This window comes from Meriones unguiculatus, chromosome 11, assembly GCF_030254825.1.
Source record: "Meriones unguiculatus strain TT.TT164.6M chromosome 11, Bangor_MerUng_6.1, whole genome shotgun sequence".
Lineage (NCBI taxonomy): Eukaryota > Metazoa > Chordata > Mammalia > Rodentia > Muridae > Meriones > Meriones unguiculatus.
Genome location: NC_083359.1, coordinates 54,123,540 through 54,136,987, shown reverse-complemented (window position 1 = coordinate 54,136,987; position 13,448 = coordinate 54,123,540). Strand labels below are relative to the sequence as shown.

General features: G+C 50.4%; 1 protein-coding gene across 6 annotated transcripts in view; it reads left to right on the top strand.

The window, feature by feature from the left end:
• Nucleotides 1-13,448, top strand: part of Cntn2 (contactin 2) — a 36,001-nt gene that overhangs the window by 16,715 nt on the left and 5,838 nt on the right. For 5 of the 6 annotated variants that reach the window (XM_060364273.1, XM_060364274.1, XM_021636392.2 and 2 more), the window contains 13 exons: nt 1,109-1,259; nt 1,348-1,475; nt 1,694-1,869; nt 2,681-2,801; nt 3,260-3,418; nt 3,854-4,003; nt 5,782-5,852; nt 6,163-6,397; nt 6,634-6,746; nt 7,707-7,893; nt 8,171-8,283; nt 8,625-8,793; nt 9,124-12,939. In XM_060364273.1, coding sequence (XP_060220256.1) covers nt 1,109-1,259; nt 1,348-1,475; nt 1,694-1,869; nt 2,681-2,801; nt 3,260-3,418; nt 3,854-4,003; nt 5,782-5,852; nt 6,163-6,397; nt 6,634-6,746; nt 7,707-7,893; nt 8,171-8,283; nt 8,625-8,793; nt 9,124-9,227 — 1,877 coding nt within the window. In that variant the 3' untranslated portion in view covers nt 9,228-12,939. Of the gene's footprint in view, nt 1-1,108; nt 1,260-1,347; nt 1,476-1,693; nt 1,870-2,680; nt 2,802-3,259; nt 3,419-3,853; nt 4,004-5,781; nt 5,853-6,162; nt 6,398-6,633; nt 6,747-7,706; nt 7,894-8,170; nt 8,284-8,624; nt 8,794-9,123; nt 12,940-13,448 lie in introns of those variants that run through there. The other variant, XM_060364275.1, reaches the window with a different exon arrangement.

Here is a 13,448-nt window from a genome sequence, read left to right as displayed (position 1 = left end):
AGGAAAGCAGAAGCAGGCAAATCTCTGTGAGTTCAAGGCCAGCCTGGTCTACCAAGTGAGTCCAGGACAGCCAAGGCTACACAGAGAAACCGTGTCTCAAAAGAACGAAAGGAAGGAAAGAAGGAAGGAAGGAAAGGAGGAAGGAAGGAAGAAAGGAAGGAAAGAAGGAAGGAAGGAAAGAAGGAAAGAAGGAAGGAAGGAAAGAAGGAAGGAAGGAAAGAAGGAAAGAAGGAAGGAAGGAAAGAAGGAAGGAAGGAAAGAAGGAAGGAAAGGAAGGAAGGAAGGAAGGAAGGAAGGAAGGAAGGAAGGAAAGAGGGAAGGGAAGGAAGGAAGGAAGGAAGGAAGGAAGGAAAGGAAGAAAAGAAGGAAGGAAAGGAAGGAAGGAAAGAAGGAAGAAAAGAAGGAAGGAAAGAAGGAAAGAAAGAAGGAAGGAAGGAAGAAAGGAAGGAAGGAAGGAAGAAAACTGTAGAGCAGTGGCACTGAGGTGAACCAGTTAGATGGGGTGGTCAGGGAAGACTCCGAAGAAGTCACATTTGGGTGTGACCTGAAGGAGCCAACCTTGTAAAGATGTGAGGAATTTTCATAAATATTATGTATGCAAACACAAAGATAATAAAGCAGAAAAGGCTTGACAACTTCAGAAAGTTAAAAAGAAAGCTGAGGAATTGAGAGGTGGAGAGATGACTGTTAAGAGCACTGGCTGCTCTTGCAGCAGACCCCGGTTCCATTTCCAGTACCCACATGGTATCTCACAACAACCTGTAATTCCCGCTCCAGAGAATCTGACGCCCTCTTCTGGCCTCCTCAGGCAGTGCATACAGATGGTACCAGACATACATGCAGGCAAAACACCCGTACAAATCAAGTAAAAATGAATTTTTTTTTTTAAGGAAATAAAAGTGAAAGCAAGACAGATGGTTACTGCATGTTTGAGGGAGAGAGTGGAGCAAGACATTCAGGGGTGGACTTGTGTTCTAGACATGTTGCAGCCACTTGAGAAATTCATCTCTGGTGGCTATGCTGCTTAGTGCATGTCCAGGTGGCATCTTAATGGAAGGGGACAATGGCTATCACAAGGGTGAGTGTGTGAGTACTCCCTCTCCTGCAGCTCTGGCCCCCGACTTCAGGCAGAACCCTGTGAGGCGGCTGATCCCTGCAGCCCGAGGAGGAGAGATCAGCATCCCGTGCCAGCCTCGTGCAGCTCCAAAAGCTACTATACTTTGGAGCAAGGGTACTGAGATTTTGGGGAACAGTACCAGGTATGTTCTATGTGCCACAGCAGAGATGGCTTCTTGTAGGCCATTGTGTGTCCTTGGGTTGACCAGAACCTTTCTGTTCTTGCTGCAGAGTGACAGTAACTTTGGATGGCACCTTGATTATCAGAAACATCAGTCGATCAGATGAAGGCAAATATACCTGCTTTGCTGAGAATTTCATGGGCAAAGCCAACAGTACTGGGATCCTGTCTGTACGTGGTAAGGACTATGGTCTATCTAGACCCCTAGTCAGCTGGGGTGTTGTTCTGCTCTTGGCTTCATATAGTTCTGCTTCCAAGGCTATCTCAGAACTCAAGTTTCACCCCTGGCCAGCCTCCAGAATCTGGCTGCTCATATGCATTGGGGTACAGGACAGAGCCTCTCCCCTGCCTGGGACTTTCCCATCCTTCTACAGCTATTGCTGTTTTGCTTTGTAGATGCAACCAAGATCACTCTAGCTCCTTCGAGTGCTGACATCAATGTGGGTGATAACCTGACCCTACAGTGCCATGCCTCCCATGACCCCACTATGGACCTCACATTCACCTGGACCCTGGATGATTTCCCCATTGACTTTGATAAGTCTGGAGGTCACTACCAGAGGGCCAGTGTGGTAAGTCTTAGTTAGGGTTCTAGTGCTGTGAAGAGACACCATGACCAAGGCAACTCTTACACAAGAAAGTATTTAATTGGGGCTGGCTTATAGTTTCAGAGGTTTAGTCCATTATCATCATGGTGGGAAATATGGCAGTGTGCAGACAGATAAGGTACTGGAGAAGTTGCTGAGAGTTCTACATCTTGGTCTGCAGGCAGCAGAAGGAGACTGTGTGCCATACTAGGCATAGACTGAACATCGGAGACCTCAAAGCCCACCCCAACAGTGACACATTTCCTCCAACAAGGCCATACCTTCCAATAGTACCACTTCCTATGGGCCAAGCATTCAAGCATAAGAGTCTATGGAGCCATACCTATTCAAACCACCACACCTCATACTTTTCCCTTATCCCAGATACGACAGGGTACCTGAGATGTCCTCAGCCACCACCACCTCTCCAAAGTTCTCCCTAACCCTCAGGCCATGCCCAGCAAGCTCATCCTAGGATGGCAGCCATCTTTTTAGCATCCACTCAAGGACCACCCTTCTAAGTTAGAATCAAGTTTTAGCATTCCAAGTGCCCCAGGAGATTCTCTCCACTACTGTCCTTCTCTTCCAGTGCAAATGCCATCATTAACTTGGCCCATGCAAACTATCTATATGACACACTTTGTTCTTCATTGGTACCAAGTAGCTGATTCTTTCCATTGAACAGATAGGAGAACTATGGCACAGAGGGTATAGATGATACACAGCCAGGAAATCCAGGCTCTGTTTTATCTTGTGGTTTTCTCCAGACTCATCACATTCTGTTTCCTGTGCACAGAAAGAGACCATTGGGGACCTGACTATCGTGAATGCCCAGCTACGCCATGGAGGGAAGTACACATGCATGGCCCAGACAGTGGTGGATGGTGCATCCAAGGAAGCCACAGTCCTGGTCCGAGGTGATGGGAGTCATCCATTGCAGTTCCTGGAAAGGCTCTAGGCAGCTTGCCTCCCCTACCTGAAAGCTGACAGAAGCCACAGAGATAGACACATCTGTTTAGTACCTGTATAGTTCCTCGTGGGTCCTAAATGAGTAGACTGTTTCTTCTGAAGCCATACTTTAGAAAGAAAATATACCCTAAACACCCCCAAAGACTTTGCCTCATACACTCAGGAGTTCCAGGTTCAGTGTGGAGTAATCTATGCATCCCTCTATGGACAGCCTCAGTGAACCTCCAAGTCACTACCCATCACTACCCTTAATTCTCCTCTGTCCCCATCCTCTAACCTCCCACCCAATCTTTCCTGCCCTCTGTTGCCCCATCTAGATACTGAGCCAGTCCAGGCTGGGTCTAGATAAAACTGACTCAAATTGGGCGCTCACTTCTGACCCAGTGCACTCTGCCTCTTGGTACAGGTCCTCCAGGTCCCCCAGGAGGCTTGGTGGTGAGAGACATTGGAGACACCACTGTTCAGCTTAGCTGGAGTCGTGGCTTTGACAATCACAGCCCCATTGCCAAGTACATGGTGCAAGCTCGTACTCCACCCTCAGGGAAGTGGAAGCAGGTTCGAACCAGTAAGTATGAGGCCCCACCTGCATAAGTACTGTGTACAAAGCAGGAGATGAAGTCAGAGGGTCCAGGGCTAAGGCTTCAAAGAGAAGTAAGTTTTGTTCTTTTATCTCCAGGGAGCTCCTAGGCAGGCAGGAAAGCATTCATAGCCAGGAGGGTAAGGAGAGGGTGGAGGAGGCATTTGGTCTGTTCCCTTGAGGCCTTGAAGGATTGTTGCTAAAGAATGGCAGCATGCTCAACATGTATGGAATGAGGAGCACATGGCATTGGCAAAGGCCCTGAGGCATAGGAGCTTACTAGCTGTTCAATCAAAGAGTAATTGAGGGCTCAGTGGATGGTAGTACCGAGGTGAGGATAGAATACAAAGGTAACACAGGCCCAGAACCTGCCCTCATCCTGGCAATAAATGGTGCTAGCCACTGACCCCTGTGGCCTTTCAGATCCTGTGAACATCGAGGGTAATGCCGAGACTGCCCAGGTGCTGGGCCTCATGCCTTGGATGGACTATGAGTTTCGGGTTTCAGCCAGCAACATCTTGGGCACTGGGGAGCCCAGCGGGCCCTCCAGCAGAATCCGGACTAAGGAAGCAGGTAAGTGTCTGGGATTCTAAAGAGAACTCTTAGCAGAGGGAGTCCCAGCAGAGGGGCAGGAACAAAATCCCAATGTTTACCAGGCTCTGGTGAACTGGGGGTGGGGGTGGGGAGTGGGGAGTTGGGGGGCAATGTGAGATTAGAGGCAAGGCTGCCGCTTGGACAAACTGCCTGATCCAAGGTGTGCCCTTTCAGCAAAGTGTGGCCGTGCTGAAAAGGCACACCCACAGGCAGATCTGTAATCATTGTTTTGGCCTAGTATTTAAAAACAGAAAAACCGACTTGAACAAGGGAAGAAGGGTCCCACTGAGAGAGCCTGACCTTGAAGCTAGGACAAGAAAGAACCTCGAGCTGGTTTTTAAGTGTGCACAAACTACAGAAATCAGCTAAAGAGGAAGGTGTCTGTGTGCATGTGTATATGCACTGTGTGGAGATGTACACACATGCTGTGCAGGGGGCTAGAGAGGGAACCAGACTCCAGGACCTGTTTAGCTGCTCTCTATGGAGCAGGAGAGACCATAATCTGCCTGTGACCCTCAGTGAAGGCACATGTGTGTGAGAGACAAAGTAGGAGAGAATGTGAGGAGAGAACTAGGAAGGGACACAGACATGGAGACATCTGCCCAGAGGCACCTGCTGTGCCCTGAATTCCCAAGGGACGACCTGGGATCATGGTCGGGAGGCTGTCCCCTTCCTTCTGTCCAGCCAGACCTGTGCTTGTGTAAGGTCTACCTCCATGTCTCCTGTAAACACGTTCTTCTACCTGCTCTGGGCTGACTCTCAGGCTCTGGAATCAATCAACAGTTTAGTCCAGCATCCATCTAGAGTAGGAAACACAGAGGATATACTTTCTGACTGAACTTCTTAGGGTTGTGGGGTGAGAGGGGTCTCTTTTATTCTAGCAGCTCAGAAACTGTTGAGCACAGACAATGCAAAGGGACAATAACACTCTTTAAAAGCGTAAGAGCAGAGGTCACATTCTAGCTGGCCTGTGCATTACCTGTAAGAACTTGGACCAGTTGCTTAACTGCTCTGGACCTCTGGCTTTCTGTGTTGGGAATGCCTTCTTCAGGGGATCAAATACAAAGCCCCATAATCAACAACATAAAACTTGGAGCACCCGGTGCTCTGCAGAAATACTTGGGCCCCAACCCTCTGTGGGCTGGCAGAGGCCATCATTCCGTTTATCAGTCTTGTTTAATGCTAAAGACAGGGTGATTAAATATACCACAAAAGGAAGGAAGGAAGGAAGGAAGGAAGGAAGAAAGAAAGAAAGAAAGAAAGAAAGAAAGAAAGAAAGAAAGAAAGAAAGAAAGAGAAAAAAAGAGTAATAGCAAAATACCTCGGAATACCCCCTAACAAAATTCATTTTTGTTGTTTGCATTAGCTGCCATTCAAGGTTCTTTATTCCCATCAATTTAAGCAAGCTGGAGTTGGTCTCTGATTTAGCTAAGCTAACAGCGATGAGGATAACATACAGGAGTAGCCACTACATGCTGACTGGCCTCTCGTTTAAATTCTTTGTCTCTGACAAAGTGAAATGAGAAGACAGAAAGAGTAGAATCAGGCTTCAGAAAAGTTAAGTAGCTTGTTCAAGGAAGCACAGAGAAGGTGGGAATTGTCCTCAGGTTGGCCTGGCTCTGAACCCATGCACAGAAAGACTATGGAAAGATAAATTGGAATGCCACACTCAAGATGCTCTCCACGCACAGGCTGGGGGCTTTTTTCCCACTTGCTGCCCACTAACATGACACATCTATATTCCTTGGCCCTAACAGTCCCATCAGTGGCTCCATCAGGACTCAGTGGAGGGGGCGGGGCCCCTGGAGAGCTCATCATCAACTGGACTGTAAGTGGGTAGGGACAGAGAAGCAGGCAAGTGTCTTGCCTCTCATGCCTCTGAGGCATGCCCCTTCCCCCACCCTCCTAGTCTATCTCCAGACACACACAATGGCAGCAGCATAAAGGACCACTGAAGTCTCACTTAGAAGCTTCCCTCCCTCCCTTCCTCTCCCCACATACCTGTTGCCTCTCACTAAACCCTTGAGGAGGCACATGCATCCAGGGCCACTCCTCTGGGTGAAGACTGGGTGGAGCCAGATGGGTGGGCAGGGACACATACCCATGACCCCTGGCCCATGCCATGCTCTTGCCCTCAGCCCATGTCACGGGAGTACCAGAATGGAGATGGCTTCGGCTACCTGCTGTCCTTCCGCAGGCAAGGCAGCTCCAGTTGGCAGACGGCCCGGGTGCCTGGTGCCGATGCCCAGTACTTCGTCTACAGCAATGACAGCATCCAACCCTACACACCTTTTGAAGTCAAGATCCGAAGCTACAATCGCCAGGGGGATGGGCCTGAGAGCCTCACTGCACTAGTGTACTCAGCAGAGGAAGGTGGGCTATGTGGCTTGGGGCCGGGTCCACCTTGACTCCCTGTTATGGGGAAGGAGAAGGGAGGACCTATGGGAGGAGAAGCAAACCTGTGGTGTACTTGGAATCCCTTGGGCTTCATCCTTTGTATTGGGCCCTGGGGGTTCCCCAAATCCTAAGCGCAGACAGTCTTAGTCAGGTTACTCTGTGGGACACAGAGGTGTCTCAGGAATGTATGCCCATTCTTTATTGGTCCCCAGAGCCCAGGGTGGCCCCTGCCAAGGTCTGGGCCAAAGGGTCCTCATCCTCAGAGATGAACGTGAGCTGGGAGCCTGTGCAACAAGACATGAATGGCATTCTCCTGGGGTATGAGGTGAGCAACAACTGGGACCAGAAAGAGGCAGGGCTAGGCTTTCAAGAGAAGGTGGGAACACCTAACACTTATTAGTCATTCCTCCTGGGGTCACTTATTCCTCAGCAAGAGGGTCATGAGGGAAAGGGGAGCCTGGTAGTAGTGGCACATGTCTTTAATCCCAACACTCAGGGAGGCAGAGGCAGGCAGATCTTGGTGAGTTTGAGGCCAGCCTGGTCTACAGAATGAGTTCCAGGATAGCTAGGGCTACACAGAGAAACCCTGTCACAGAAAACACAAAACAAAACAAAACAAAAAACAGGTCCAATAATGCCAGGGAGCCATCAGGCTGATTTTAGCACAATAGGTTAGACAGACGGCTGGGAGAAGACAGTTCCACTCTTGGCCCTTGATTGAAGAATATTTAAGGTCTGATATTCCACTGGTGAGTGGATCTGTGTTATTGAGCACTGAAGGCAGAACTACTTCACAAGCAAAAGCATGCATTTCATGTCCCACCAGATGCTCCAAGAGAGCCTGTGAGTGCGTGAGATAAACTGTTGAAAGCTGGCGTCCAGGGTCTGCAGATGTGGGAAGCAGAGGCAGCCTCAGGTCTGCAGTGGACCGTGGCACTCTGTTGGTACTAGAATGAGCTTTCTGGGCCAAACTGATACGGGGGAACTTTGGAAGGCTTGAAGGCGTCTATAGTCTGGTCCTTTCTCATCCCTGTTCATCTCTCCACTAGCCACCTACTTCTTTCATCCCATGTACTAAACACCTTCCTTGGTGTTAGTACACTGTCGAATGCTTACAGATGCAGGGGCTCATCATCACGTGACCCTGCTTGCTGGTTTACATAGCCTAGTGTGCAGATTATCAAACTAGAGTCTACCCATGGGACCAGCCTAGGTTGGAGAGAAGCATGGGGACTGGGTAGACAAGAGCTTTGCCATACACTTTAACATATCCTGCCCCTTTTAGATTCGCTACTGGAAAGCAGGGGACAAAGAGGCAGCTGCTGACCGAGTGAGGACAGCAGGGCTAGACACTAGTGCCCAAGTCACCGGCCTGCACCCCAACACCAAGTACCATGTAACTGTGAGGGCCTACAACCGGGCCGGCACTGGACCAGCCAGCCCTTCAGCTGATGCTATGACCATGAAGCCCCGTGAGTGTCTTCCAGGGATGAGGAAGGGCACATGCCATGGGGTAGGGCCTCTGTTTATCCAGCAAGATGTTTATTCCTGCGATATGGTCTGCACTGGGCAGAAGCCAGTCAGTGGACCTACTGAAATATGGCAGTAGAGTCACAGCCTCTCCCTTCTCCAACTTCGGGATTTTCATGGTGACAAGTTCTGAGAATTCCTGCTATCTGGGCAGGCTCAGGGTGAGGGGTGGCCCTGGAAGCATATGACAATGTCTCCAATCCTCCCCTCCCCTGGCAGCACCACGGCGACCTCCCGGCAATATCTCCTGGACTTTCTCAAGCTCCAGTCTCAGCCTTAAGTGGGACCCTGTGGTTCCTCTCCGAAATGAATCAACAGTCACCGGCTACAAGGTAAGAAAGGGACATACAGACAAGCCATCTTTTTAGTGGTCATGGGGAGCTGCGATCTCTAGTGGAAGGAGCCGAGAAACAGGAGTATGGCATCCGGGGCTAGGAGAGAAATGAAGCGCAGGTGCTCTGCATAGCTCATGGTCGAGATGATAAAAACAGGTCCATGGTGCAGCTGCAGAAAGGTCATGTCAGTGATGGGCTGGAAGTCTGACAAGACAGTGTAGCTGCTTGCACATTTACCTCCCACCAATGCAAAGCTTGGCCAACGAGAAATTGAAGGAGGCATGGAGGCAAAACTTCAAGGGTCCGGGAAGCTGTACTTAGAAACTTCTATCCCACAGATGCTGTACCAGAATGACTTGAACCCAACTCCTACACTCCACCTCACCAGCAAGAACTGGATAGAAATCCCAGTACCCGAAGACATTGGCCATGCCCTGGTACAGATCCGAACCACGGGGCCTGGAGGGGATGGCACCCCAGCAGAGGTCCACATCGTGAGAAATGGAGGTACCATCCCTCCCCCGCCTCTCTACCCTTCAGCAGTACTGGTCCCCCAGACTGTCCCCAGAATTTAACTCTAACCTAGACCCCCAAGGAGAAAGGAAAAGGAAGGCAAGGATGAGTAGTGCCCATGCCACTGTCCCATGCTAGAACCACCCCAAGACATGGGAGTTTATGGAATCCAAGGGGCTGGAGACCAGGACAAAGGCCCTGGCCAATGCTGTGTAAGGCCAAAAAACACAAGATCTAAAGGCTCAAGAGAGTTCTGGATTCCAGTGGGAGGGTGGGGCTGGGGGGGTGCTCACTCAGTCACACAATTTCTGCTGCTGGTTTCAGGCACTAGTATGATGGTGGAAAATGCAGCAGTCCGCCCTGCCCATCCTGGCCCCATGTTCTCCTGCACGGTGATACTGATGCTCATTGGCTGCCAGAAGCTCTGATCTTAGCACTGCCTGCCACACCCATGCTGGACACCCACTCTAATGGACATAGTGGCTGGCCACAGCCCCCGTTCAGCGCCAAGGTGGTCTAACACCATGCCTGAGAGTGGTTGGCCTAGACACCAACTCCCAACAGTACCCTTTACGTAGGAGGTAGGATATTTCTATTCTGCCACAGGAGAGAACCATGCAAGGAATTTTTCTTTAAATCAAGAGGCATTGGGCAGTGACTTCCATAACACTAGGCTCAATGCCTGGACCCATTGGGGCACTGAAGAGAAGAAACAGGCCTTTGGACCAAAGGTATTTAATATACATCTTCAGATCAAGCCTCTGGGGCCACATGTGGGCACTGCCATCTGACATCAGAGTGCCAGGCCCAGCAGGAACATGGGCAGCAGTGGGCTGAAAATATGGGGTATCAATTTCCCTCTATGAAGCAGAGAGACTTCTAGTCCTCGCTGGACAAGGAGCACAGCATGGTCCTGGCATGGTCTTCCACAGCTCTCTGGCAGTCCTACCTGCTCAGTAGTCAAGAACTAGGCTCCAGGCTACTGGGGATAGAGGCTCAAAAGGGTTGAGAGGCTATGACACCTGATGGAAAAATAGGGTACCAGCCCAAGGCCCATTCACCATCCTGGTGGCACTGCCCTCTCAACCAGCACTGCCAACCCAAACCCTGTTATCCTCCAGATGGAATGACAGACTGACAGAGCCACTTCAGGTGGCTATGTGACTAAAGGGCTTGTTTTGAGGAGTTGCCTCACCCCATCAAGATGCTTCCTTCACGGCCCCCCAGGGTATGGGAAGATGTCCAGCTGAGTGCCACTCTTCTCCCTTCAGCTCTGCTGCAGACCTATGGCTGCCCCCACCTCCCATAACTTCAGGCCTGGGAACCAGCCCACAACACAGCATCCATTCTTTGACCTGGGATGGAAGGGCCAGCATCAATGTGGCCATGCCTTCTTCCAGGAATACCTTCCATTACCTGGCTATGCCTGCTCCCCAAACTGCCTTGAGTCCCCAGAAGAAAAAAGGGGTTAATAAAGGGGGCAGGCTACCTTGAATTTGGGGTACATTACCAGTGACAGACCAGACTGCCAGAGCTGAAAAAGCCTTATAGCTTGACTTACCCACACCCTGCACTTAACAGATGAGGAAATGGAGGTCCAGAAAGGGTTGGGACTTCATAGGGTCATATGGTCTGTAAGTGACAAGGCTTGGCCAAGTACCAGAGTCTCTTCTCCACCTGTGGGAGGCACTATGGAGGAAGAAGGCATGGTGCTGAGCAGTCACAGCCTGGTCACTAAAGATGGCCTCTGGAGGATGAGGCCTGCTGCTTCAGGAGGTTCAGACTGGTGAGAAGATCAGCATGGGTGAGCCCAGTCCAAGGCACAGGTGGATCCAGAGTCATCAGCCTGAGGCAAGGCTCCTGCTAGGAACTCAGCAAGTGGTGCTGGCTGGAAGCCTCTCAGGCCCTCTCTTTTCTTCAAGAAAAGAGGCCAAAGCAAGGACAGAGTTCTGAGAGACCTGGACCCTGTGGCAGCACAAGCAGAAGACCCCAGTCTCCACTCCCTAGGCCTATGAAAGCAGCAAGTAGATGCCTCAAGAGGCACTTGTCCTGCTTTCTGCTCCATGGCCCGTTTCTGTAGTTTACAGTTAAAGCTCTATTTTGTTATGGTTTTTAACTCTAAGCCCTGCTCTGTTTTCCTGGGCAGGTTATGTTAGTATTTACCCACCAGTTTTTAAAAGATGTACACTTGCACACCTTCTCCTTCCTACCCCGAGCTAAGGACTGCTGCCCTGGAGCTGATCAAATCCCCCTTTCTCCTGCTCTCAGCACCTCACATACAAAGGTGCTAGGGGCTCAGCCATGTGATCATTCTCCATCACAGGGACCCATGAGTTGGTCTAGCATGCCTCCCCATCCCATGCTGGCTGGGATTTGGCTTGGGCCTAGACCCGGAAAACCCTAGCTCTCCCTAGAAAGGGGCAACGGAAAGAAAGCTTCCAAGGCTTCCATATTTCTCGCTGCCTTGCGCTGCAGGAGGGGTAATGGGTAGGTGGGTAGGTATATAGTGGCTGGGCAGTGTGAGCTAGCTGGACTGGCACTGGGCTACAGGGAGGTGGGAGGCTACAGCCCCTAAGCTTTTCTTCTAACAAGGTCCATGAAAAGCAGGTAAGCTGCTGGGAGACCCAAGAGGAGGAAAACCTTGACCCTGTGCAGGTAGAATTTGTTTGGGGAGGGGGGTGGTGGAGCTGGGCCAGCAGCTTGGGGCTTCAAATAGAGTATTAGCTAAGGTGTAAGGAGACCACAGGTGACTCACCAACATGTGAGCTTGTAAATGGAAAAGCCTCTTGCTGAGGAAACTGGGATTTTAACTGGCTTGGTAGAGGGCTAGATTAAATGGCTTCTCAAGAGTCCCTCCCTGGCCCAGGGACCTCTTGACTTTTGTACAGGCTGGGGAAGCTGGTGGACTGGCTCCTGCTATGGTCCTGACAGAGATTCCATCCGTTTAGACTAAACCAGATGAGATAAAAAGGACTCTGCCTAGGCTTAGACAGAGCTGCCTGCAAATAGCTCTTGAGGGACTGGGAAGTGCCCTCTGTTTTGTCCATACAAGTGCCAGCACACTGAGCTCTCTGCTCATTGCCATCTGATGGTGCAGATGAGAGTGGTTTTGCATCCAGTGCAGCAGGTAACCCTGGCAGTAGGGGAGCAGTGAGATGGGAGAGGAATGAGAGGCCTGACAAAGAACAGGGGAGAATGAAGCCAAGGTCAGAAAAGCCTTAAGGAAGGGCAAGGGGACTTCTTTTGAGTAACCTTTGAGGAATTTCAAGACTTCTTGTGGATGTTGGTTAAGTGAAGCCCACTTGAGGGAATGGGGAGGTGCTGAGTCCTTTCCAGAGCTGAGATCTTAGAATCAAAATGCCTACCACAGGAAAGCCTTAGAGGTACCATCTGCTATGGTCCCTGCAGCTTACAAAAGCCATCAATTCTGAACGAGCCACCACAGAACAGCCCTTATAAACTAGTGCCTTTCCCAAAGCCAGCCTAGCCTGTACACTAGCCAAGAGCTCCATGTGGCTAGTGAAGCTTTCCTCCGCTATGCCTTTCCCAGCAACAGAGGCACCTTTTCTTTTCCTAGTGTCACAAGAGCCAATGGGACTCCTGCATGTCAGGAGTCCTCATACCTGTTACTAGTTAAAATATGGTGTTTTATCTTGCAAGCTGAGACCAAACACAGCCAGGGAATCTCCAGATGGAATTAAGAGGAACCCTAAAGGACTTGAAGTTCACTGGAAACAGTGCTGGTAGCTGGGGGTGGGGTGTGCCTCTTGAACCTGTATATATAATATGGTCACAGGCTTTGGGAAAGCAGGGCATTAAAGAAAAACTGGAGAGGGCAAGAAAAATGGGTCAAACAGCTTTGTTCAGAGCCCCAAGTAGCCTCAGAAGCCTAGGGTCCTTAGGTTCTTTAGAGGAGACTCAACCTGCCTTGGTACCAGATACCTCCAACTTAGCCCCCATTTCAGAGCCTGCATAGCTCTGAGCTCGGGGCTTCACTGGACCACAGATGAGAAGCTGTTCAAATGCAGCTCCTACTCCCCAGCCCACTGTTCGCTCTTGTTATTTATTGACTCTGGTAGCAAGCAGTTCTTAAATAAAGATGTTTTTTCAACCTGCCCAGGCAGCTGGCAGGAGCTTCGATCCTCACCTCACTGAAGCGTTCCTCTTGGGCCTGTTTTGTGACCAGTACAACTACCCTTCATATGGCCAACTCTGAGGAAGCTGTTCACAGTCCATACTGCCTGTCACCCCGAGGGAAAAGACAGGCCAGGGGACTTGCAGGCAGGTAGCAGCGGATCACAGCTGGCATCCAGAGCAGGTTTCACCTAATGGTGGTCAACACTCTGGGGGGTGGGAGGAGGTGGAGTCACTTCCAGACCCCCTGATTTCAATACATTTAAAGTGTTGACTCCCTGGTCCCAAAGGCAAGTCCCCTCCATGAAAAGCTCAATGAGCCCAACTAGTAAGGAGGTGACTATTACCTCTGTTGTTCAATCAGGGTGGCCCAAAAACATGGTACTCCCGGTCAGTTTCCAGCCTTGGCACTCTCACATGAAACATATCAGACTTTCATCATAGGTAAGCATGCACAAGGATATACACAGGCAGTCCAGGTTGGATTTTTCAGTGTCAAGTGAGTAGGACACCAT